Source organism: Telopea speciosissima, chromosome 2, assembly GCF_018873765.1.
Source record: "Telopea speciosissima isolate NSW1024214 ecotype Mountain lineage chromosome 2, Tspe_v1, whole genome shotgun sequence".
In the NCBI taxonomy this organism is placed as follows: domain Eukaryota; kingdom Viridiplantae; phylum Streptophyta; class Magnoliopsida; order Proteales; family Proteaceae; genus Telopea; species Telopea speciosissima.
Genome location: NC_057917.1, coordinates 50,583,832 through 50,609,394, shown reverse-complemented (window position 1 = coordinate 50,609,394; position 25,563 = coordinate 50,583,832). Strand labels below are relative to the sequence as shown.

Sequence of the window (25,563 nt, the reverse complement as noted above, 5' to 3'; positions counted from 1 at the left end):
AAAAAAAATACAACGGATGCTTCGAGGATCAAGCTTACAATGAAGATGATGATTGCGAGCATAGCAAACACAACCAAAGATTTTTGGGGGGACCACAAAGGAGGAAGAACCTTGAAGGAGGTCAATAGGAGTACGCCCATCAAGGACAAGGGTAGGCATACGGTTAATGAGGTAGGCAGCAGTAAGTATGGCATCACTCCAATATTGAGGAGGAACCTGCCGTGCAAACATAATGGCCCGAGCCACTTCCAAAAGGTGGCAATTTTTCCTTTCGGCGACTCCATTATGGGCATGGGTGGCTACACAGCTGGTCTGATGGATGATGCCATTCTTAACTGTTGGAATATGGGTATTATTGTAACATGGGTCGACCCATGATATATGGTCGACCCATGGGGTAGTTTCTGTTCTAGTTGTTTTTCCCTATTTGAGTTAGTTGGGGTATTATTGTAATTGTTATTATTCTGGAATTTTCTCCAGCCTATTATAAATAAATCGTGGAGGGCTATCACATTGATAAGCCATTCCAATTGTTTCTTCATGGTATCAGAGCCAAAACCGATACCTAAGAAATAAATCCCTAAATCCAAAAATGGATCTCCCTCCTTGAGCTTGATTTGTTCCTTCTCCCATCTCTCTTCTTCAAGATCGATCCATCTTAGATCGATTAACCTAGTTTTCCTAAAACCCTAGACCCAACTCTACAGCCGAGACTCTCTTCTTCTCAAGTCTCTACTTTCCCATGGGGGCGGTACTTTGAGGTGATCAAATAATGATCTAGTACCTGCCCTAGACTTTACCTCCTTTTTCTTCCATATTTTTTATGATCTCTATACAGATTGAGATAAGTTTTTGAAGATTGAAAATCTGCAGAATTTTTTTGGACGATATTCATCAGCCACGATAGTTATGCAATTTTTTTCTCAGATATTCTTGGTTATTGAAGTTCTCGGCACTCCAGGATTCTTATTGGTTTTCATCCTTTTTCCCCATCAGCTTTCTGCACTCCAAGATCGAAACCACAACAGATCTGGTCTTCTCCAACAGAGCGGAGAATTATTTTTTTGCAAGAATTCATATCTGAATATTTTTGGACACATCATCGCTGCACTTTGGATTCTTATTCCATTAATTGGTGATCGATAGCCTCATCAGTATGCCTAATTCAGAAGTGTCTACTGTCTCCACTGACCCATCTGTTCCACAAGGGAATCATCATGATTATCCCTCTTTTCCTGCCAGCTCAGTGAAGCTCGATGGAACAAATTATTTACTCTGGTCTACATTAGTTTTTGTCTCCATTGATTCAAGGGGCTATAAGGGCTATATATATGGGACTACTGTTAAGCCAAGTGATGCTGGTTCATTACAAGATAAGTGGAGTTCAAATAACTCCCTGGTTATGTCCTTTCTTCTCAGTGCTATGACTCCATCCATTGCCCGTGGCTATGTACTGCTTGATACAGCCGCCAAAATTTGGAAGGCTGCTAAAGATACCTATTCCCAGGTAGGGAATGATGCACAAGTTTATGATATTCAAAGAAAAATCCATGCAACCAAACAGGGTGAACTTACTTTGTCACAGTACTACCTCTGAACTCCGTAGTCTATGGCAAGAGCTTGATTACTATGATAACTTTCAACTTGATTGTCCTTCCGATATTACAAAATTTCAGCAAAGGGAGGATAAATTCAAAGTTTATACTTTTTTGACTGGACTTAATGTGGAATATGATCAGCTTCGGTCTCAAGTTTTGAATCATTCCCCTTTTCCCAATTTGGAGCAAGCCTACTCTATGATACAGTTGGAGGATACTCGTCGTTCCACTATGTTACCATCTGCACAGCTTGAGAGATCAGCTTTAACAACTTCTGGGGGTGGCTCTTCTAATACTGGTACTCGTTCCTCGTCTGAGAAGGAACCTCTTAAATGTACCAATTGTGGAAAAGAACGACATACTGTGGATTTTTGCTGGAAATTGCATGGTCGGCCATCTGATTCATCTGATGGTCGTGGTAGTGGTCGTGGTAATCGTGGTGGTGCACAGGCCAACCTTATTGAAGCTACTGAAGCAGCTCCTAATACCACTCTTTCTACAGAGGAACTTGCTGTATTTCGTCGTATGATGACCAACTTTGGGTCTCTCACATCTCCATCTACATCTGCCTCTACCTCGACTGTGGTTCCCTCTTTTGAATCCAACCTTGTTTTCTCCCAACCAGGTATTTCTTTTGCTGGTCAGTGTGTTTCGGCATTATCTCATCCTTGGATAATCGATTCCGGAGCCACTGATCACATGACTAGTACATCAAATTTATTTTTTCGTTATTCTCCTTCTTCGGGCAAAGATAAAATCAAAATAGCCGATGGTTCTCTTTCCTCTGTATTAGTGAAGGGCGCCGTCCATTGTTCTCCTTCTTTATCCTTGTCCTCTGTCTTGCATGTCCCTAAGTTAACTTCTAATTTGCTTTCTATCAGTAGTTTAACATTTGATCTCAATTGTAAAACTATTTTTTATCCTTCCCATTGTGTCTTTCAGGACTTGGGGACAGGGAGAACAATTGGAGCTGGTAAAAGGCGTGGTGGACTTTATTTGCTTGACGATGATCTTATCAATGGTACTACTGCTGCCCAGTCTGAACAGGCTCTTACTGCTACTTCCGCTGACCATCATCTATCTGAATTACATCGTTGGCATCGTCGATTGGGACATCCCCCTTTAGGAACACTAGCTAAAATTTTTCCTGGTTTATTTCAGCATTGTAATCCTCAAACTTTATTATGTGAGGCCTGTATTTTTGCAAAACAAACTCGTTCTATTTATTCTAGTTCAAATAAAAGATGTTCCAAACCTTTTTCTATGATTCATTCTGATGTTTGGGGTCCATCATGCACCTCCTCTATGTCTGGTTTTAAGTGGTTTGTCACATTTATTGATGGTCACACACGTACCACTTGGGTTTATTTAATGCGGCACAAAAGTGAAGTGTTTTCTTGTCTTAAGGTTTTTTATAGCATGGTTAAAACTCAGTTTCAAGCCACCATTCAAACTCTTCGGAGTGACAATGGTTGTGAGTATTTAGACAGGGCATTTCAATTATTTCTAGCTACTCAAAGTATTATTCATCAAACTAGTTGCGTTGACACTCCACCCCAAAATGGAGTGGCTGAACGCAAAAATAGACATCTTCTTGATGTTGCTCGCTCTATTATGTTTGAAATGCATGTTCCTTCTCATTTTTGGGGCGAGGCTGTTTTAACAGCAGCTTATCTTATTAATAGAATTCCCTCTCGGATCCTTGACTATAAATCTCCTCTTGATCTTTTAAAGGGGTCTTCTTCTTACATTATTCCTCCAAAGATTTTTGGGTGTGTTTGTTTTGTTCGTAACCACTATGCCCATGGTAAACTTGATCCTCGCGGTCTCCGCTGTGTTTTCATTTGTTATTCTCCCACCCAAAAACGGTATAAATGTTACCATCCTTCATCTCGTCGTGTTTTTGTTTTCATGGATGTTGTTTTTCATGAGGCTGTAGGTTTCTTTCCCTCTTCGGCACCTCTTTAGGGGGAGTCTACACCTACTCTAGAAGATGTGTAGATCCCTATTCCTCCTTCCATCCATGAGCCCATTGATGATTATCATGTACCTTTAGAAGATGATGCTGTCCAGGGGGAGCAGCAGCAGGTTCAGCTAGAAAAAGACTTTAAGCAGCAGTATTATCGAAAGAAAAAGGGGCAAAGACTGCCTACCACTGCAGTATTACTGAACCAAGGGTTGTCCTCTGAACCAGGACCGAATGAGACTTCCTCTGGTAATATTTCTGATCCTTTACATTCCTCTACTTTGGATCCCTCTCCTATTATTTCTGATCCATCACTTGAGCTACCCATTGCCCTTAGGAAGGGAAAAAGGTCTTGTACGCAACATCTAATTTCTCAGGTTGTTTCGTATGAATCTTTGTCTCCCTCATTTCATGCTTTTGTTTCCTCTTTATCTTCTGTTTCCATACCACAGACTTGGTAGGAGGCATTTGCAGATGTTAGGTGGAAAGAGGCCATGGTCGAAGAAATGCAAGCTCTTAAGAAGAATGGTACATGGGATCTTGTTACTCTACCACCACAAAAGAAGATTGTGGGCTGCAAGTGGGTCTTTGTAATTAAAGAAAAGGCTGATGGAACTGTTGACCGCTTTAAAGCAATGCTGGTTGCTCGCGGATTTACACAAACATATGGGATAGATTATTTGGAGACTTTTGCGCCTGTTGCTAAAATGAACACTATCAGGGTTATTCTGTCTTGTGCTGTGAACCTGGGATGGAGTCTACAACAGCTTGATGTTAAAAATGCCTTCCTCCATGGTGAATTAGAGGAGGAAGTATATATGGATGTTCCTCCTGGATTCTCCTCTGTTGCAACTCAAGGCAAGGTTTGTAAACTTAAGCGGGCTTTGTATGGTCTCAAACAATCACCACGTGCATGGTTTGGTTGCTTTTAGAAGGCCATGGTGACATTTGGTTATAAACAAAACAATGCAGATCACACCTTGTTCATCAAGAAGACGGACAGCATTATTACTCTTCTCATCGTATATGTTGATGATATAGTTGTAATTGGAAATAACCCTGCTGAAATTTCCAAGTTGAAGACTTATTTGCCCAAGGAATTTGAGATTAAGGATCTAGCCATACTTCGCTATTTTCTTGGGATTGAAGTAGCCCATTCTTCTCAGGGGCTATTCTTATCTCAACGCAAGTATACTCTAGATCTTCTTTCAGAAACTGGCATGCTCGGCTGTTCTCTTGTGGATACTCCCATAGAGGCCAATGCTCATTTTCGAGACACTGATTGTGAACCAGTGGACAAGGGGAGATATCCGCGGTTAGTCGGGCGTCTAATTTATTTATCTCATACTAGGCCTGACATCGCCTATGCTGTGAGCCTTATTAGTCAATTTATGCATGATCCTCTGTCTAACCATCTGGAAGCCGTATTCAGAATTTTGAGATACTTGAAGTCTGCTCCTAGTTAAGGAGTTTTATTCTTTTGTCATGATCATCTCCAGATTGAGGCCTACACTGACTCAGACTGGGCTGGTTCACATGATCGAAAATCCACCACGGGTTACTATACATTTGTGGGTGGAAATTGTGTTACATGGCGCAACAAGAAGCAAACTGTGGTTGCCCGTTCCAGTGTAGAGGCTGAATTTAGAGCTATGGCTCTTGGCATTTGTGAGCTGTTGTGGCTTAAAATCTTGTTACAAGATTTGAGTATTCCTATTACTCTGCCTATGCGACTCTACTGCGACAGTATATCAGCAATAAGTATTGCCCATAATCCAGTGCAGCATGATAGGACGAAACACATTGAAATTGATCGTCATTTTATCAAGGAGAATCTGGATAATGGGACTGTTTGTGTTCCTTATGTTCAATCTGTAGAACAGTTGGCTGATGTGTTCACTAAAGGATTAAGTGGAAAGGTGTTTCAACCTCTAGTGTGCAAGTTGGGCATGACTGATATCTATGCACCAACTTGAGGGGGAGTGTTGGAATATGGGTATTATTGTAACATGGGTCGACCCATGATATATGGGCGACCCATGGGGTAATTTCTATTCTACTTGTTTTTCCCTATTTGAGTTAGTTGGGGTATTATTGTAATTGTTATTATTCTGGAATTTCTCCAGCCTATTATAAATAAATCGTGGAGGGCTATCACATTGATAAGCCATTCCAATTGTTTCTTCATTAACCAAATAGGTTTGGAATTGACCTTCCATGTATTCTTTGCCATTGTCACTCCACATAATTTTTAATTTGGCATTGAATTGGGTCTGAATCATACAATGGAATAGCTGGAAACATCGAAAAACCTCACTTTTGTGCTGCATCATATACACCAAGCGGTCCGAGTAAAGCAGTCAATGAAGGAAACAAACCATCTATAGCCAGAAATGGAAACACAACGGGCCGGGCCCCTCACATTAGTATGAACTAAAGCAAAAGGAGAAGTACTTCTTTTATTGATTGGAGAGTAAGGAGAATGAATTTGTTTTGCTAAGACACAGGCTTCACATAAAAACTCATCCTTGTTACAATCTTTTTAACTGAGGAAACACAAAAGCTAAAGTTCTTAGAAGAGGGTGACCAAGCCGACAATGCCATAGATGGAGATCCGAAGAAGTTGCTGAATGTAACTGATGAACCGAAGAGGAAACTGTTGGTGGATAAGTCGGATCCGTGTCGAGTAGGTAAAGACCACCATGTACCTTACCACCCCCAATCACGTGGCCTTTCTCCAGATCCTGTATGACACAATGAGAAGGAAAGAAGGTTATTTTGCAGTTCAAATCTTTGGTTAGACTACTAATGGAAAGAAGATTTGTAGGAAAGGAAGGAACATGCAAAACAAAATTTAGGGTAATGGTAGGGGAGCAGTGAATGGAACCCTTTCCATGAATGGGAGAAAGGGAACCATTCGTTGCCCGAACAATATCTCTGCCAGAACAGGGAGAATAATGATGAAATACATGAGAGGAGCCAGTCATGTTGTTAGTGGCACCGGAGTCTATGATCCAAGGATTGGAGACTGCCGATGCACATTGACTACTGACAGGAATACCCAAGGCAAAGTAAGAACCAGATGAGGCAGCAGATGCCGTGGAAGGTGCAGCAAAAGATGGCTGGAGCATGCGACGGAGGGCTAGCATCTCATCTTGAGAAAAACCAGTGTCTACAGAGGGAACTGTAGCAGTAGGAGCAGCAACTTCAGTCAGATTTGCCCTTGGTTTGGGTTTCCCCTTGCCTCGTTTCGCCTCAAAATCAGCAGGTTTCCCATTTAATTTCCAACATTTGGCCTTGGTGTGATAGGGCCTGTGACAGTGCTCACACTTGACAGGCTCTCTGGAGGCAACATTTCCACTATCAGTAGTGGTAATAGCATCTGGGGTCGAAGTACTTTGTAGGGCAGACCTAGTAACAGGAGGAGCATGTAGCATCACAGCCCGATGAGTCTCCTCAGTATGAATCATGGCAAAGGCCTGCTCCAATGTAGGAAAGGGTGGTTCAACACTTGTATCCGAATAGGGTCATACCCCATATTCAGACCAGCCAGGAAATCATACACACGATCACTGTTGAGGTGTTGACGATAGGCAGCAACATCAGTAGGTGTAGAGGGCTGATAAGTGGAGTAATGATCCAGTTGCTGCCAGATTGCCACAAGCGTTTGAGGGCAGCATAGTATGTAGAAACCGACAACTCCTTCTGAGTGAGATCATGAGCCTTTTTGCGAATCTCATACCCTTGGGCAGCATTCCCCACACGCCCATAAGTCTCTTTGGCTGCACTCCAGATCTGATGGGCTGTCTCCAGAAGCATGAAATTGTCGGACAGATCTGATTGTATCGAGGCCAGCAAGTAAGACATGACCGTGGCGTCATTGGACAGCCACTTCTCTTGCTGAGGCCCAGCTGTAGGTGGCATGGTAATAGTCCCAAGTATGTGACCAGTCAATCCTCGACCAACAATGGTTAAATAGGTGGTCCGAGACCACTTGAGATAGTTGGAGTCATCAAGCTTGATAGGGGCAGAAAAAGGAAGGAGTTCTGTCCGGGGCTGCCCATCGTGCCCAGATGTTGCAGAAGAGGCATCGGAGCCTGTCATTAAAGCAGCCCAATAAGGAGGAAAGAGCCTACGTACTCAACCAAGAGAGACCGGAAACCTGAAGATCGATAAAGGAGATAATCGACCTTAAGAGGCAATTTATCAAACACTTGGTAGGCACTCTTAAAGGGTACAGATTCTGAAGCTGAAATTGAGGTCGAAGGTGGCTCTTGGTGGTAGTAAGTAACTCTGAAGAAACCAGCATCAACAAGAAGTGCAGCAGCTCTAATCAAAGAAAGTCGATTAGAGTTAAGGTTTTGAAGAAAAAAACTGGAAAAGGCTGAAGAAGAAGATCGATTAGGGAAGGATCTTCAAGGGGAAATAAAACCAAGTGATGGCTGCTGATTAGGAATGAAGGGAGAGGATCTCTTAATGCAAAGGGATCTCCTCCAAGGGAACCAGCAGCAGAAAAGAATCCCAAAACCCAAAGTCGATAAATCTCAGGGTTTTTAAAAAACTGAACAAAGTGATCGATTGGAGAAGAGGCTGTGCAGAAGGATATAAGGATGGATAGATGCTTCATGTAAGTTGCAAGTGAAGATCCAAGAGAGGGAAGAAGAGCTAATAAGAGAAAAAAGGCTAAATCTTCAAGAACTTGGAACTCTTCAACACCGTAGGGATGGAGGCAGCATCTATCAATCAGAAAAAACTTCAAAGCATAGGATATAAAGGAGGTAAGATTGAGGGCAGCATCTAGATCGAAAGATCATCTCATTTGAGCTGCCCTTGAGTGAAGAAGGGAAACCAAGAGAAGAAGGAGAAGGGAGATCGAAGGTAGGAGGAGAAGAGAAGAGAAGAGAAGAGAGGAGATGGAGGCTGAGGAAGCTTGGCTCAGAATTAGGGTTGGCTCTGATACCACATTAGCTGAACCAAAAAATGGTAGAATGGCTTGAGTGAGTTGTGTCTCTCCTCAGCCCTCTATATATAGATTTCATTAATAGGAACAGAATTACAAGTGTACCCTCCATAGCCAACTATGATAGCTAAGGAGAGAAATAAGAAACAAAATAACAAAGAGAAATGCCCAAAGTACCCTTATCGGGTTACATAACTTTACACCGGGAAAGCCATTTAAAGAGGCATGCTATTGTAAATAATCTACTAATATGAGGGGTTTTATCCATCAAGAATGGTGGAAATCACTTTTCTTCTTCTTTTTTTTTTATTAGTTGGGGGAAGGGTGGGAGTTTGGTGTTAAGAGTTTGTCTTTGTAATTTTTAACAGTTTAGAAATAGACATAAAGTGTGGCAGGACCTTTTATTGTCCATTCTTGTCCCCATAATAAATTGATTCGCTTGTCTAAATTGAGCATCTTTTGCATGCCATGTATGCCGTGAACAGATAATGCTGTTTCTGCAATCCTAAAGCAATATTTATGAGAGTGCTTTGTGCTCCAGTGAAGCTAATTTTCTAGCATCCTAGAGCAATAAGGTTTTGCTTTGTGTATCCACGGTTGGTCACTAAGCCTTTTGCGACACTAAATTTGCCTCCTTTGTACAATTTTTTGGGGGGGGGGGGCGGTTGGAATCTTTATGCTGTGGGCGTAAAAAATATAGTACAGAAAAGCAATGATGCCAGGCTTTCAGCGTTCATAATGACCAATTGTCTTATTTGTGCCACATCAGATGGTGTTAGCTCAGGGAGTATATCCCAAAGCACCATCTTTGAAAAATTTCCTCCTTTTTCTAACTGGAAATGAGAAAAAAGGGATTTCATGTACATAGTCTACAAGGATGGAACATATGAAGAAGACCTCATGTACTAAAATAAGAGATAACCTTGTCAATCCATTATGTTGCACCTTTCAAATTCTTGGACCATGGATGTTTGCATCTAGAAGAGCCGGTACCTACTGTTATGCATCAATTTCTGGCTGGCATTCTTGAAGTTGCTTCTGTTGTCCATCACAATCTGGACAACGTTCTCCACTCCCACATCCCCAACCACCTCCTTCAACAACTTACAATTGTATTTTGCATCATTTTCTCCTTAGATACTTAGATTTTAGGGGTACTGCCCTCCCGTCACGGTAAACCATAAAGTTGATAGAGTTCTTTTGGGCCCAGTCCAACCATCATACATAATTGTGATCCCGTAGCTCTGCCACATCCTCTTCAGCTCATCTATATACTCTTGAAGCTCCTTTTTCTGGTGAGGCAATACGCCTTCATCCCCTTGTATGCGGTTGGCCCTTGACCCTTGGGCCAGCCTTTTTTTTTGGATGGGAAAAAAAAAAAGAAAAAAAAGAGGCGTTTGCTGGGATGTTGTGGAATAACAACCACTTGGACACAGTCTCCCCAACCATCCCCTTCAGTTTACGCAATTTGTTTCCTTTTTTTCCTGTAGATGCTAGGATCCTGTTGTAGTATGGGGTCCACTCGTGGCGGGCGCAATGGAGGTGGAGTTTCCTTATTACCCTGTTTTCTCCTGAAGGGTAATACAGGCTTCCTAGACGAACCAGCTGCTCCACTACCACTACCACCTACACTAGACGTATCAGCTCCTCCCTAGGGTCTCTGTGTCTACCCTGCTCCTCATGGAAGGTAGCTTTGCTATTTGCTTGTGCCCCCCGAAAATTTCCAGCCTCTGCCTTTTTGTTTTTTTTGCACATACACTAGGTCATCATTGTCATCATCACTATCATCATCCCCCTGTATTGGGCGGGTCGCATGAACCGCCACCTCAAATTCTATCCTCGCCTTCTCCTTTTCCGCCTTCCTCCTATTCCCTCCCCTTGTGTGTTTAGCTATGGCCCTAGCAATCTCCATAGGTACCATGGGGCATATAGCCACATCTGTGGCATTCCCAACCAAATTTTGTTTCAGTCTTGTGGCCCCACTTGACATAATCCTCTTGGGACAGTAGTTACATTGTATTTTTATTTTGTCACCATCAATCGGAGTGCCATGCAACCATGCTATGTCTCCCCTATCACCACCCTTGTCCCCTCCCCTGCCTCCTCCCCTATTGCCTCACCCGTCGCCTTCCCTGTTAGCCATTATCTCACCTCCTTACTGTTGCGAAAAGATAAAGAAGCCATTATTAAGTGAGAAACATCAAACTGAGACCACTAAAATAACTATGTAGACACTTATTATTTTTCCCCTAACCCTTATTTTTTTCTCATAATTAAAAATAATTTTCAGAATTTTCTTTGAATAAAATATTGGTCAAATACAAGAAAACCAAATCTGGTGCAATTGAAGCCTCATATGCGCTACAAAACACTCTGAAATCAGAAACATAAATTTCTTAAAACAGATTTTTTTGTTTGTTTTTCCTTATTTTTTGAATATTGGAATCTCATAATTTTGGTAATTAAAAAATAAGTATTTACCGGCAGAAAATAATTTCTGACACAGTTAGGCCATAGATCGGCCAAAGGTGATTAACATAGATATAAGTGAGTTCCATCCAGTTTATATTAACCCTAATTTTTTTCACATTTTTGGTGTAGGAAAATCAATTTTTGTTGACCAGAAAAATAAAAAATTATATGTAAACAGAAAAAAAATTTCGGCACCATGAGGTCGTTGATTGGCCTCCAGTGTTAGACATAAAAAATCCACCCCCATGCAACTAGTATAAATCATTTTTGGGATAAAATTGTTTACCTGAAATAGTTGAATATGGCCAAATCTTCCCCAATAAGCAGCAACTGATCTCTTTGTTGTGATGTGGCAACCCCCAGCAGAGTATTCCAGTAGTCTGGAGGGTTGATATGGTAAAAAATCCAAGTTCCACCACTTTTCCCCTTCTCCCGGTCAAAACCACTGAAACCAGCGAGTTTTGGTTGATATTTCGAGTTTTTGACAATAAATCGCGAAATGAGGTATATTTATACCTTGGTTTGTGTAGTTTCAGTGAGGTGGTACAAACAATACGAAAATTTGCCGTCTTATATTTCGGTTGAAACAATGTCAGTCTTATATTTCGCATACTATTTTGTGTTGGTGACTTCGAAACTACTGAAATATTTGAGAGTTTTTGAAATATGGCCATGAGAAGTACAGAAGCAAATCAGAATGCATATAGATGTAATATGTATTAATTTTGATTTGGTGAAGTTGATTTAACCAGTGTTGTTTATTTTTAAAGACTATTTTGGTTGTTCTTCATATTTATGTGTTCATCCATGAGGTCTTTAGAATATTCTTGGACTGTCTTGTGCTTAAACTGATAAGACAAGACGTGAGTGTAATCTTTTGTATTTACGCTTGTGGAATTAATTCACAATATTTGTAGTCAGGTGGTAGAGTCTTTTTAATTGTATTCTTATTGTCTATTTTTAGGAACATGGATTGGGTGAGGACGGTTTAAATAAGATTTTGCACTGCAAATCCTACCCTGAACTTATAGGCTGTTGGAAAGAAATCGGTGAGCATTCTTTGTGCTAACTTAGGTTGTATGCTCCTAATTATATAGTGCAGCTCGTGCGCTGTCTTATTCTTATTCACTGCAAGCTCTTTTTATTGTTTTCTGTTTATTCACTGCAAATCCTACCTTAAACTTATAGGCTGTTGGAAGGAGATTGCTCAGCATTCTTTGTGCTAACTTAGGTTGTATGCTCCTAATTATATATTGCTGCTGCTCTTATTCTGTCAGCCCTTTTTATTGTTTTCTGTTTATTATTTTTTTTCTAGACTTTTGCTTGTCTTTCCTGATTCATCCATTGCGTGAATGTTTTTCAAGTTCTTTGCAAAATAATTTTTATTTGATAATTGTTAACAAAACTGGAATTGAGAGAATGGCTAGAATAATCGATGTGATTATTCAGCCCTCATATTTATAACTTGTAACAAATAGCAGAATTACATAAATAGCCCCATATAGCCGACCATATTAGCTATAGGGAAATAACAACAGAAAAATTCCAAAAATACCCTTGTAGGATCGGGTAACACATCTCAACACTCCCCCTCAAGTTGGGGCATAGATATCACACATGCACAACTTGACAAGACTAGGATAAAACAACTTCCCACTCAGCCCTTTGGTGAAGACATCAGCTAGTTGATCTCCTGACTTCACAAAAGGGATACAAATCTGCCCACTCTCTAACTTCTCTTTGATGAAGTGTCTGCCAATCTCCACATGCTTGGTACGGTCATGCTGTACTGGATTGTGGGCAATGCTGATCAATGTTTTATTGTCGCAATACAATATCATTGGAAGATGAACAGAACCACGGATATCTAGGAGTAAACTCTAAAGCCATAATAACTCACATATGCCCTGGGCCATGGCACGGAATTCAGCTTCAGCACTTGATCTTGCCACAACATTTTGCTTTTTTACTCCGCCATGTTACCAGGTTTCCTCCAACAAAGGTACAATAGCCGGAGGTTGACTTCCTGTCTAGATTACCACCCCAATCAGCATCTGTATAAGCCTCAATGCGAAGATGGTCATGAGGAGACAAAAGGATCCCTTTTCCTGGAGCTGATTTCAAGTAATGGAGAATACAGAGAACAACAGCCATATGAGTGGAATAGGGATCATACATGAACTGAGTTACTAGGCTCACAACAATGGCAATATCTGGTCTGGTGTGGGAGAGGTAAATCAGTTTTCTCACCAATCGTTGATATCTGCCCTTATCAACAGGTTCACCATCCTTCTCTTGTAGACGGGTATCAGCTTTCAAAGGAGTGTCACAAAGATGACAGCCAAGCAAACCAGTTTCTGATAGTAAATCTAGAACATACTTTCTTTGGGAGAGAAAGATGCCCTTTGGAGAATGGGCAACTTTAATCCCAAGAAAATATCTTAGCTGTCCTAGATCTTTTATGTCAAATTCCCGTCCCAGGAAAGCCTTCAGGTGAGAAACTTCATCTGCATTATTACCAGTCACAACTATGTCACCAACATAAACTATAAGAAGAGTGACTTTTTGTCCCTTTCGCTTGATAAACAGAGTGTGATTAGCATTACTCTATTTGTATTCATAGGAGACCATGGCCTTATGAAACCTACCAAACCATGCCCGTGGTGATTGCTTCAATCCATATAGTGCCCGTTTTAGTCTGCAAACTTTCCCATGATTCTTGTCATTGGAAAAACCTGGAGGAACTTCCATATAAACCTCCTCTTCCAGCTCTCCATGTAGGAATGCATTTTTTACATCCAATTGCTGTAGACCCCAACCAAGATTGACAACACAAGACAGTAAAACTCTGACAGTGTTCAACTTTGCAACAAGGGCAAATGTTTCCTGGTAGTCGATCCCATAAGTCTGAGTGAAGCCTTTGGCCACAAGCCTAGCTTTATATCTATCCACTGTTCCATCTGGCTTCTGCTTGACAACAAACACCCATTTGCACCCGACTGGTCTCTTACCCGAAGGAAGAACAACTAGCTCCCATGTCTCATTTTTAAGTAAGACTGTCATTTCTTCCATCATGGCTACTTTACACTTTGGATCTACAATCGTCTTATGCCAATTCTGAGGAATAGAAACAGATGAGAGAGAAGAAACAAATGCACGATAGGAAGGAGATAAAGCATCATAAGAAACAACATTGGAGATGGGGTGTTGGGTGCATGACCTAACGACTTTACGGACAGTGATAGATAAATCAAGAGAAGGATCCTTACCAGGTGATGTAGCAGGGTCTGAATCTGGATCAGGTGCAGTCGATTGTAGAGGTGGTATGGTGGTGGTGGCAGTCTCAACCTGTCCTGTGCGCTCCCGGGTATATACTTTATCAACAGGGATTTGTTTGACTGGTCTACGCCCCCCTGATGAGAAACCACTGTAGGAGTTGAAGTTACAGAGGGCTCCCCCTGAATAGGAGCCGGAAGAGTAGCAGACACGTCTTCAAAAACCTGATCCTGCTCCCCCTGAAGAGGTGTCTGGGAATAGTATAACAAGGATTCATGGAAGACAATATCCATGGAGACAAATGTACGGCGAGTAGGAGGATGATAACACTTGTATCCTTTTTGGGTCACAGAATAGCTCAGAAAAATACACCGAATGCTCCGTGGATCAAATTTCCCATGAGGATGATGATTGCGGACATAGCAGACACAACCAAAAACTTTGGGGGGAACCACAAAGGATGACGAACCCTGAAGGAGAGCAACGGGGGAACGACCATCAAGGACACGGGTAGGCACACGGTTTATGAGGTAAGCAATGGTAAGAACGGCATCACTCCAGTATTGGGAAGGGACCTGCCGTGCAAACATAATGGCCCAGGCTACCTCAAGGAGATGTCGATTTTTCCTCTCAGCAACCCCATTCTGGGTAGGTGTGTCGACATAGCTGGTCGGATGGACAATACCATGGGCAGCCAAATAATGTTGGAACTGACCCTCCATGTATTCTCTGCCATTATCACTGTGTAAAATGCGCAATGTGGCATTGAATTGGGTCTGAACCATACGATGAAACAACTGAAAACAGCGGAAGACCTCACTTTTATGGCTCATCAGGTAAACCCAAGTGGTATGAGTATAACAATCTATAAAGGAGACAAACCATCGATGACCAGAAATGGAATTACAACGGGCAGGGCCCCACACATCAGAATGAACCAAAGCAAATGGAAACTCACTTCTTTTATTTAATGAAGAATAACAGGAACGAGTCTGTTTGGCCAAGACACAAGCCTCGCATAAAAACTCATTCCTATTACAATTTTTGAGTAAGTCTGGAAACAAAAAGCTAAGGTACTAATGGATGGATGACCAAGCCGACAGTGCCAGAGATGAAGTTCAGGTGACGAGGTGGACTGTAAATGATGGGCTGTAGAGGAAGCCGAATGCAAAGAAGAAGGCTGACCCGTGTCAAGGACGTAGAGACCACCTTGCATCTTACCAGCCCCACTCGTGTGCCCCGTCTCCAGATTCTGTATAACAAAATGAGAAGGGAAAAATGTTAGTTTGCAGTTCACATCTCTAGTAAGACTACTAATAGAGATGAGGTTGGTTGAAAATGAAGGAACATGCAAAATAGATTTTAAGGAAAGGGTAGGAGAGCAGCGTATGGAACCCTTCCCATTAATAGGAGAAAGGGAACCATTAGCTACTCGAACACTGTCTTTGCCAAAAGATGGAGAATAAAGATGAAACACATGGGAGGAGCCAGTCATATGGTCTGTAGCACCGGAGTCAATAATCCAAGGATTGGAAACAGCTGATGCACATAGACTATTGACTGGAATACTTGAGGCAAAATGAGAACCAGGATTGGCAGCAGGTGCAAGTGGCGTAATAGGAGCAGCAGAAGAGGCCTGAAGCATGCAACGGAAAGCTAGGAGCTCATCCTGAGTAAGCCCAATGTCAGATGAAGGGGCAGCAGCAGCAGCAGTAGTAGAATCAGCAGCATGAGCCTTGGGTTTGAACTTCCCACGGCCTTTCTTTTCTTCAAAATCAGCAGGCTTCCCATATAGCTTCTAGCATTGAGCTTGAGTATGATAGAGCTTGTGGCAGTGCTCACACTTGACTGGGCCTTTATGGGCAGCAGTACCACCATCAGTAGTGGTAGAAGAAGAAACATTAGAAGCAACTTGCAAGGCAGATCGATCAACAGTAGAGGAATGCAACATGGCAGCCCTACGAGATTCCTCATTATGAACCATGGCAAAGGCCTGCTCCAGGGTGGGAAACGGAGATTGGCCAAGCACCTGAACCCGAATACGATCAAACTCCATATTTAGGCCTGCCAAAAAATCATAGACACGTATTTTGTCAACGTGGCTGCGATAGGCAGCCAGACCAGTAGCAGTAGAGGGCTGATAGTCGGAGTAGTGGTCCAGTTGCTGCCATAAGTTCTTAAAGGCAGCATTGTACTTGGAGACAGAGAGTTCCTGTTGGGCAGTCCCATTGGCCTTTTTTCGAATCTCATAGACCTGTGCATCATTCCCAGTGCGGCCATAAGTCTCTTTAGCACCACTCCATATGGCCTGGGCTGTTTCCAGAAGGAGAAAATTATCGGATATATCCCCTTGCATAGAGTGAATCAGGTAGGACAGCACCATCGCATCATTAGATAACCACTTATTGAGTGGAGCACCTTCTTCTTCAGGTTTTGGAGCTGTCCCGAGAAGATGGCCAGTAAGGCCATGGCCAGCTATTGTCAGATAGGTAGACCGGGACCACTTCAGGTAGTTGGAGCCATCCAGCTTGATGGGGGCAGCAAGAGGCAGTAAATCAGTCTGGGGTTGTCCATCAATGCCAGAAGAGGCTGAAGAAGAATCAGATCCAGTCATGGTAGCAGGGAACCATAGTCTTCAATAAGCAGCAACCTTCCACAAAAATGCCCAAAAAAAATCCCTGGAATCGATATAGGGAGAAATCGATTGCAAGAGAAAGGGCTGTAATGAAGCCAAAAAATCCCAGATTTGAGGCAGGGAATGATGTGGAATGAGGGCAGCAAGGGTGCCAATTAGAGGCAGCAACAACCAGCAGCCCAACCCCAATATCGATTAGTGTCAGGGTTTTGAAAAAAACCCTGAGAAGAGAGATCGATAAGGGGGAGGGGTCTTCAAACAATCTGATGAAGAGGATGGAGGCTGAGAGCACTAGCAGAAGATGATTCTCCAAGGGAAGAAGCAGCCGAAATACATATAGAGGCCTGATCTTCAAAAAAAGGCAGAATCTTCAAATCGCAGACAGACCTGCAGCTTCCATCGATCTGAAAAAATGGTGGCATAAGTGGAGGTAGTTAGGGCAGCAGCTAGATCATTGTGATCACCCCCTTAGTGCTGCCCTGATGGGAGAAGAAGAACCAAAAGAAGAAGAGGGGAGAAGCTTGAGAGAGAGGGAGGGAAGGGAGGAAATTCGAATGAGGGGAGGGTGGTGGGTTTTGAAAAACTCGATCAGAGGGTATTTGGCTCTGATGCCATGTTAACAAAACTGGAATTGAGAGAATGGCTAGAATAATCGATGTGATTATTCAGCCCTCATATTTATAACTTGTAACAAATAGCAGAATTACATAAATAGCCCCATATAGCCAACCATATTAACTATAGGGAAATAACAACAGAAAAAATACCAAAAATACCCTTATAGGATCGGGTAACACATCTCAACAATAATGATAGTTATTCTCATGGCATTTCTTTTGCTACTTTATGAATTACGAACTGGCTAAGAAAATTTCTATGATAACAGAATTGGACTTCCATTAACATGGTTAGTTTCAAAGCCAGTTTTATGTCCTTAGCTTTAATAGGATTTTCCATTAATAATTTTGATTGGTAACCCTGTAAATAGTATGCTTTGGGTAAGTGATGGCGCAAAACAGATGAATCGAAACCCTGATGCCCTGTAATGGAATTGTATGTATGTAGCCGGGACTTAGGTCCGGATGGTTACTTGGTTAGATCCAAAACCCTCAGCCTTACTCTTATTCTTTGACATTAACGACTTGTGGTACTGGTGCTCCACTTGCATTACTATGGAGGGAGATGATATTGCTTTTTTTTGGGAGGTCTCCCAAATTCCCAGCGCAATGATGCCATTGACAAGTTGAATAGACTGGCTTATTTGGATGAGTCATCCATCAGATGATTGGATTGCCCATGATTCTGAGTCAGAAGAGCAGGGTTGTAATTTGAAATTTTGATTTCTAGCTTTGCATGAGGGTAAATTTGTTGACACTGAGAAACGGATCAATTTGAATTCTGTAGCACCTCAAGGGGCTGATTTGGCCCTGATTGCTGGCCTGGGCCTCTTTGCTGAGTTGGTTTTGAGGGATTAGTGTGGCCAATCCTAAATACAGTCCCCATCAACCTCTCTAAGAAGACAAAAGTGAGTGGCATCATAATGTTATGAAGTCTGCCCACCCTTTCCCAAAACCTTAAGGACTTAATGAGGTCTTGACCATCTCTCCCAATCTCCGACCTTGCCAGTCTCCGGAGGTAAAACATTTGAAGCAAACTTCCCTTCCGGGAACGGAGGCTATCTAGTACAGTATAATTTGTAACAAATCTTGTGGCTGTAGATCTCACCAAATCCCCTCTCTTGTGCCTCCTCATCAATATTAAAACCCAACTATGATTGTAAATGAAGTTGTTGATCTTCCTTGCATCGGCAACCACCTTTTGGACTGTTACAAATCCCGAGAAGAAAAGGAAAACACTAGGGAAGAAATGATAGAAGAAGAAGAGATGGTGAAGAAAAGAAGAGAACTCGATGCCTTGAGTTCCTCTCCCACAGTTTGTATTTATAATAATAACCAATAGCTTCAAAATAGGAAATTCATTCCTTGACAACCAAGAAACTAAAATAATAAGAAACTAACCCAAACTAGAAAACTAACATAAAACGGTGGAAACAAACTAAGAAACCAAGATAGGGACAATCCCCCTATTCATGGTAAATTAGCCAAACTACCCTAGTACCACCACGGCACAAGGGCCCATTCTCAACACTCCCCCTCAAGCTGGAGTACACATATAGCAAAAAAAAATCTCCAGCTTGAAACAATGATGCAGCTCCAAGTGGGAAGAAGAAGAAGAAGAAGAAGTCCTGAATTTAGGTCTTAGTTAGGGAGCCATAGGTTAGGATTATTATTCTCCATACTTAGTTTATTTTCCTGGTTTTAGATTGAACCGGTTTAGAATTGGTTGCACCCAATTGGTTCAATTAGTCTAATTTAAGTGAAGTGTTCCTATTGGCTAATATGTCCTTAAATCCTATTGGCTAGTATGGAATCTTCTTTTAAATTAGTTGTTTTAAGTTAGATTCTTTTAATTTGAGTTGATAGGGGTAATTAGGTCTTTTCAGTGTTTTTAAGTTATTAGCTTTGTTTAATTAGGTCCCTTCCATGATTTTAAGTGAGGAGGTAGTTAATTTGTATTAGGATTTGGCATAAAGCCATATTATAAATAAAACAAAATCGTAGAGGCTCCCCCACAGTTTTTTGAATGAAAATTTCGTGTGTTTGCTGGCTGCCATTGCTGCTGTTCCTTGCTCCTTGAGAGTGTGTGCATCCTTGTGGGTTTATCAAGGTGGAAGGGATCGGTGGACTCCGGTTGACTCCTTACACCGTGACGGCTGGGAGGATCTCTCTTTCTGAAGGTGGTTTCATCCTTCGTCCTTCAAGCTGCTGCTGGTGGATTCCTGTGGTAAGTTTAAGTTTTAATTCTGTTTTTTTATTCCTTCTCCTTCCCATTCGATCCCCCTTTATTTTTCTGTTTTACTTTCATAAACCCTAGACTGCTGAATTCTGTCCAGATCTGTTCCTCCATCAGAAATCAATCAAACTTAGGCCATAGCCTACCCACACCATTATCTACACTTGACCCTAGCTGCTACCCATAATCAGCACTCAAAACCCTGAATCCCTCTTCTCCATTAAGGCCCCGTAAACCCTAAAATTCCCACAGCACATTGGCCATCAGATTTGGACCATATTCTGGTCGAACCTCCCTCCCACAGTACCCTACACTCGATCCAAAACCCTGCCCTAAATTCCCCTTGGAAACTCTAAATTCAGCCTATTTCCTAATTCCCAAAACCCGAAACCCTAACCCTAAATCTGCAGAATTATAAAACCTAACCAAATCTTATTTTCTTTATACCAAAATTACCCCCTAAACCTGCCTATTAAAACCATATAAGACCCATTCCAGAATTCTAAAACCTAACCCTAGTTTTGACCTAAAACCCTAATTCTGCCCAGCCAAACCAGCAGCCTTATTTAGATCCTATTGCTTGGCCTCTAGTGGGATTTTGTCTCCTATCTAGAGCTACATTAACTTGGTATCAGAGCCATGGATGAACATGGCAATCCGGTGCAGAACACAGTGCTACTACACCAACCCGACCTTATGGCAACAATGTTAGAGATGTTCAGAAAATTTGCTACTGACCAAAAGGCTACAACTGATGCAATCATGACTAGATTGCAACACTTGGAAGGACAGAGAATCCCTCCTGATAGGGACAGCAACCTGCCCATAGAAGAAGACAGGTACCAACTCCATTCAGTAGTACAGAGGCTGCCTGACAGAGATGGGAGCCCCAGAGATGACTACGGGAGTTATAGAGATGGACACATAGGTCACAGGGACAGATTTAGAGCTGACCGAGATGACAGGGATGGTAGAGATCATTACAGAGATCGTCGGGACAGACCTAGAGATGCCCGTGAGCCTTCCCGGGAACACAGATCACCACCGAGGCTACAGAGACAGAGATAGAGAAGACCGAGATAGAGACAGAGGTAGCCAACCTACTTTTGAGGAGTATATGAGGTCCTGTTTCAATGGAGACCAGGGCTCTAATCGAAGCTACACCGACAATCAGAAGGTGAAGCTTGAGTTGAAAGAATTCAATGGTCACCCTGACCCCCAGGTATTTTATGACTGGCTTGCTGCAGTAGAAGATTACTTCGACTGGTATGACCTGTCTGAAGAGAGGAAAATGAAGTTAGTCCGTGCTAAACTTGTCGGACCAGCACGTGAGTTGTGGAGAATCACTGAAAGAGAGATGGACTTTAATGGTACTGCACCTTGCACTTGGGAAGACATGAAATACGACCTGAGTAAGCAATACTTGCCATGGCACTTCAGGTCTTAGCTGCAGAATCAATTCAACTCCCTCCGCTAAGGGACTGTGACTGAATACATGAGGAAATTCGATGTTCTTTCTTCTCGCACTGGCATTAGGGAGGAGGGTATCCAAATGCTTTTCCGGTTCAGGTTGGGTCTGTCAAGTGAGATAAACAGGGCAATTGGGGTGGTTGACGTAGCAGATATTTGAGATTGCTTTGAGAAGGCCTTGAAAGCAGAGGAGCTATTAGCTTCAAGTAAACAACCGGGTTCTACTTCCAAGCCAGCCTACATCAACACTAGCACCTCAAAACAAGGTTCCTCTATAGGCAGCACCTCTCGCCCTGCTGTTCCCCCACGTGTGGATGATAAGGGCAAAGCTTCTATGAGCCAAAATGACCCTTTTACTTGTTATTACTATCAAGACAAGGGGCATATTGCTAGGGACTGCCCACACAAGAAGAAGTCTGTCAACGTGGCTGAAAAAGAAGGAGTTCAAGGTGAAGGTGAAGATCAGGGCGAAATTCATTATCATGCACTTCCTCCTGATGATGATGACGATGTGGCTGCTTATCTTGAAGACGAAGGGAATGATCCTAGAGGTGTTCATGTGATCCTTCAAGTGGCTGCTGCCCAGTCAGAGTTCCAGCCTTCTCCATCCATCAAAGAGCTGCTGTCTGCCTATAAGTTTGCACCTTCTGCTGAGGCTGATCTTAAGAGGCTTGACCTTGATTTGAGTGACTATTCTCTGACCTCCAACCATTCATCGGAGATGAATGCTTTTAAGTCGGGGAGAGTTGATGCAACTCCAAGTGGGAAGAAGAAGAAGAAGAAGAAGAAGAAGAAGAAGTCCTGAATTTAAGGTTTAGTTAGGGAGCCATAGATTAGGATTATTATTCTCCATACTTAGTTTATTTTCCTGTTTTTAGATTGAACCGGTTTAGAATTGGTTGCATCCAATTGGTTCAATTAGTCTAATTTAAGTGAAGTGTTCCTATTGGCTAATAGGTCTTTAAATCCTATTGGCTAGTATGGAATCTTCTTTTAAATTAGTTGTTTTAAGTTAGACTCTTTAAATTTGAGTTGATAGGGGTAATTAGGTCTTTTCAGGGTTTTTAAGTTATTAGCTTTGTTTAATTAGGTCCCTTCCACGATTTTAAGTGAGGGGGTAGTTAATTTGTATTAGGATTTGGCATAAAACCATATTATAAATAAAACAAAATCGTGGAGGCTCCCCCACAGTTTTTTGAATGAAAATTTCGTGTGTTTGCTGGCTGCCATTGCTGCTGTTCCTTGCTCCTTGAGAGTGTGTGCATCCTTGTGGGTTTATCAAGGAGGAAGGGATCAGTGGACTCCGGTTGACTCCTTACGCTGTGACGGCTGGGAGGATCTCTCTCTTTGAAGGTGGTTTCATCCTTCATCCTTCAAGCTGCTGCTGGTGGATTCCTGTGGTAAGTTTGAGTTTTAATTCTGTTTTTTCATTCCTTCTCCTTCCCCGTTCGATTCCCCTTTATTTTTCTGTTTTACTTTCATAAACCCTAGACTGCTGATTGCTGTCCAGATCTGTTCCTCCATCAGAAATCAATCAAACTTAGGCCATAGCCTCCCCACACCATTGTCTACACTCGACCCTAGCTGCTGCCCATAATCAACACTCAAAACCCTAAATCCCTCTTCTCCATTAAGGCCCCGTAAACCCTAAAATTCTCACAGCATATTCTGGCCATCAGAATTGGACCATATTCTGGTCGAACCTCCCTCCCAAAGTCGCCTACACTCGATCCAAAACCCTGCCCTAAATTCCCCTTAGAAACCCTAAATTCAGCCTATTTCCTAATTCCCAAAATCCAAATCCCTAACCCTAAATCTGCAGAATTATAAAACCTAACCAAATCCTATTTTCTTTATACCAAAATAACCCCCTAAAACTGCCTATTAAAACCATGTAAGACCCATTCAAGAATTCTAAAACCTAACCCTAGTTTTGACCTAAAACCCTAATTCTGCCCAGCGAAACTAGCAGCCTTATTTAGATCCTATTGCTTGGCCTCTAGTGGGATTTTGTCTCCTATCTAGAGCTACATTAAACAAAAGCACAAGGTAACAATTGTAGCACCACCCAACAGCCCATCACCAGCTTAAGCACAATGGCCACCAATTAGCAACAATAAGTAAAAGAAACTATGTCAAATAGAACGAAACAACAACGAGTAATAATAAGCGGTAGAGAACCTCAACCAGGATCAAAAGATCATATAACAACAACAACAACATCACAAAATCTTCCCAAGGAAGACAGGTAGTAGATAGGCATCTCCCAAAGAAGACAGGTAAAAGTGCAGCTTCAACAGCTACATCACAAGAAGAATCTCGCAACTCTCTTAGGGGCATCATTTCACAGAAGGCTGCTGTCTTAGAGGTACTACTGCGGTACTTGTACATCAGCTCGGTGCTTGTAGAATGCGGACCCAAATCACAAAAACAGCATCTGGTTGCTGACCGACCATTCAAAGACAAGACGAACCACTCGGCATAAGGCAGCCGTGCACCAAGTAGATAAAGGCTGTACTGTTGCTGAATCATAAACTCTTAATGTTGCTGTGGATACGAGCAGACGACACGTGTAGAAAAATAATCTTCAAGAATGAGTGACTGAAGCAAATAAGTCTTCAATCAAGTCGAAACACACCATGCTGATGGCCAGATAAATCAGACAAATTTCCAAATAATTCTTGAGCAACACAATAACCACAAACACCAATAATCACCAAGATAATCTTCAATCTCCCCCTCACGTGTAGCATTACACATGGACAAATAAGGTAAAGCCAATGGGAGACAACTAGAGTGTACCAACAATGCCAATCTTTAAAAAAAAAGTTGGAACTCCAAATTGATTTGACCGGGTCCACCATTTGATTTGTAGGTCCAGAATTTGCAAGTGGCTCTTGGGTAGATAAATAGGGGAATGGCAGAATGCTAAATAACACAGTTAAAAAAAAGAATGGCATAATTGTAAATTATATGAAATCTAATTGCAAATACCGCCCAAGGCAAAAGGCTAATGTTGGAATAAGCAGTAAAATAAGGGCAATGGTAGATAAGAGAAGATGGTAAGGGCATAAAGGGAAACTTAAAGGAATAAAATAAAACTCTAGGAATAAAGTAACTAAAAGGAAACCAACTCATAAAAGGAAACCCATTTTGAAATATTGGATGTCTTTCTCACGCAACCAGCAAACCGCGAAAACAGGGATCTCAAAGGGTTTCATAACAAGGTGGAAATACCAGAAAGCCAATGACAGCAAATTGATAGCAAATAACCGCCAGAATCGATAGCAACTACAAGAACAGCTGCAAACGACAAGCAGCCAACAAATCTGGTAGATCGAGATGGATCGAGACATAGTAGGTCTTCTAATTTTTTTTTTTTGGGATCAGCAAATCGATAGCATCAATCGAAGAAAAACCAGCAGAAACCAGAAGTAGTAGAAGGATATTGATTAGCATCGATAGAAGAAAATAAATCGTTACCGTAGGTGTTGGAACCGTGAAACACAAACAGTGAAGGCACCATAAAAAATAGGAAGAATATCTGAGATAATCGAGCACATCTCAACCCAACAACCAGCAGGATACCAGAAATCTTTCGACCAGTAGAATTCCTTCAACCAAGAGATCACAGTCGAGGAATAAAAACAAATCAGAGGCAGCGAGACCATGATTACCTGCAACCTCCCGCAACCGGTAACCAATATAGAGAACAAAGAGAGTCCAGCGGACCATGCCTCTTGAACAGGGGGAGCATACAATCGAGGAGAGCCCTATTTCGATCACCAAACCTTGAAACACTTCCTTTGATCAGAATTAGTTTACGAAACAAAACACCAGTAGCAGTTATCTTCATCAACCGATGATGTAGTAAATCAACAACTCAGCGGAACAACTTTGATTAGTGACCTCAGCAGCAGAACTATAATCGGTTTAATCAGATTAGGATTTTCAGTGGTAGAAGGAAACCCATCTCCAGCAATAGCAACAAAAAATCGATAGGCACATGCTTCATCATAGAAGAATCTTCATTGAAACCAAACTAAACCGGAAAACTAAAAACGACTCTCAAGCCGGCAACTAGTTATAGCTTTGATACCATATTACAAATCCTGAGAAGGAAAGGAAAAAACTAGAGAAGAAACGATAGAAGAAGAAGAGATGGGGGAAGAAAAGAAGGGAACTCGATGCCCTGAGTTCCTCTTCCACAATTTGTATCTATAATAATAACCAATTACATCAAAATAGGAAACTCATTCCTTGACAACCAATAAACTAAAAATAATTAGAAACTAAGCCTAACTAGGAAACCAACATAAAACGGTGGAAACAA

General features: G+C 41.9%; 1 protein-coding gene across 1 annotated transcript in view; it reads left to right on the top strand.

The window, feature by feature from the left end:
* LOC122651711 (RNA polymerase I termination factor) overlaps positions 1 to 25,563 on the top strand; it is a 70,721-nt gene that overhangs the window by 12,117 nt on the left and 33,041 nt on the right. The window contains exon 4 of the mRNA XM_043845211.1: positions 11,961 to 12,045. Coding sequence (XP_043701146.1) covers positions 11,961 to 12,045 — 85 coding nt within the window. The remainder of the gene's footprint in view (positions 1 to 11,960; positions 12,046 to 25,563) is intronic.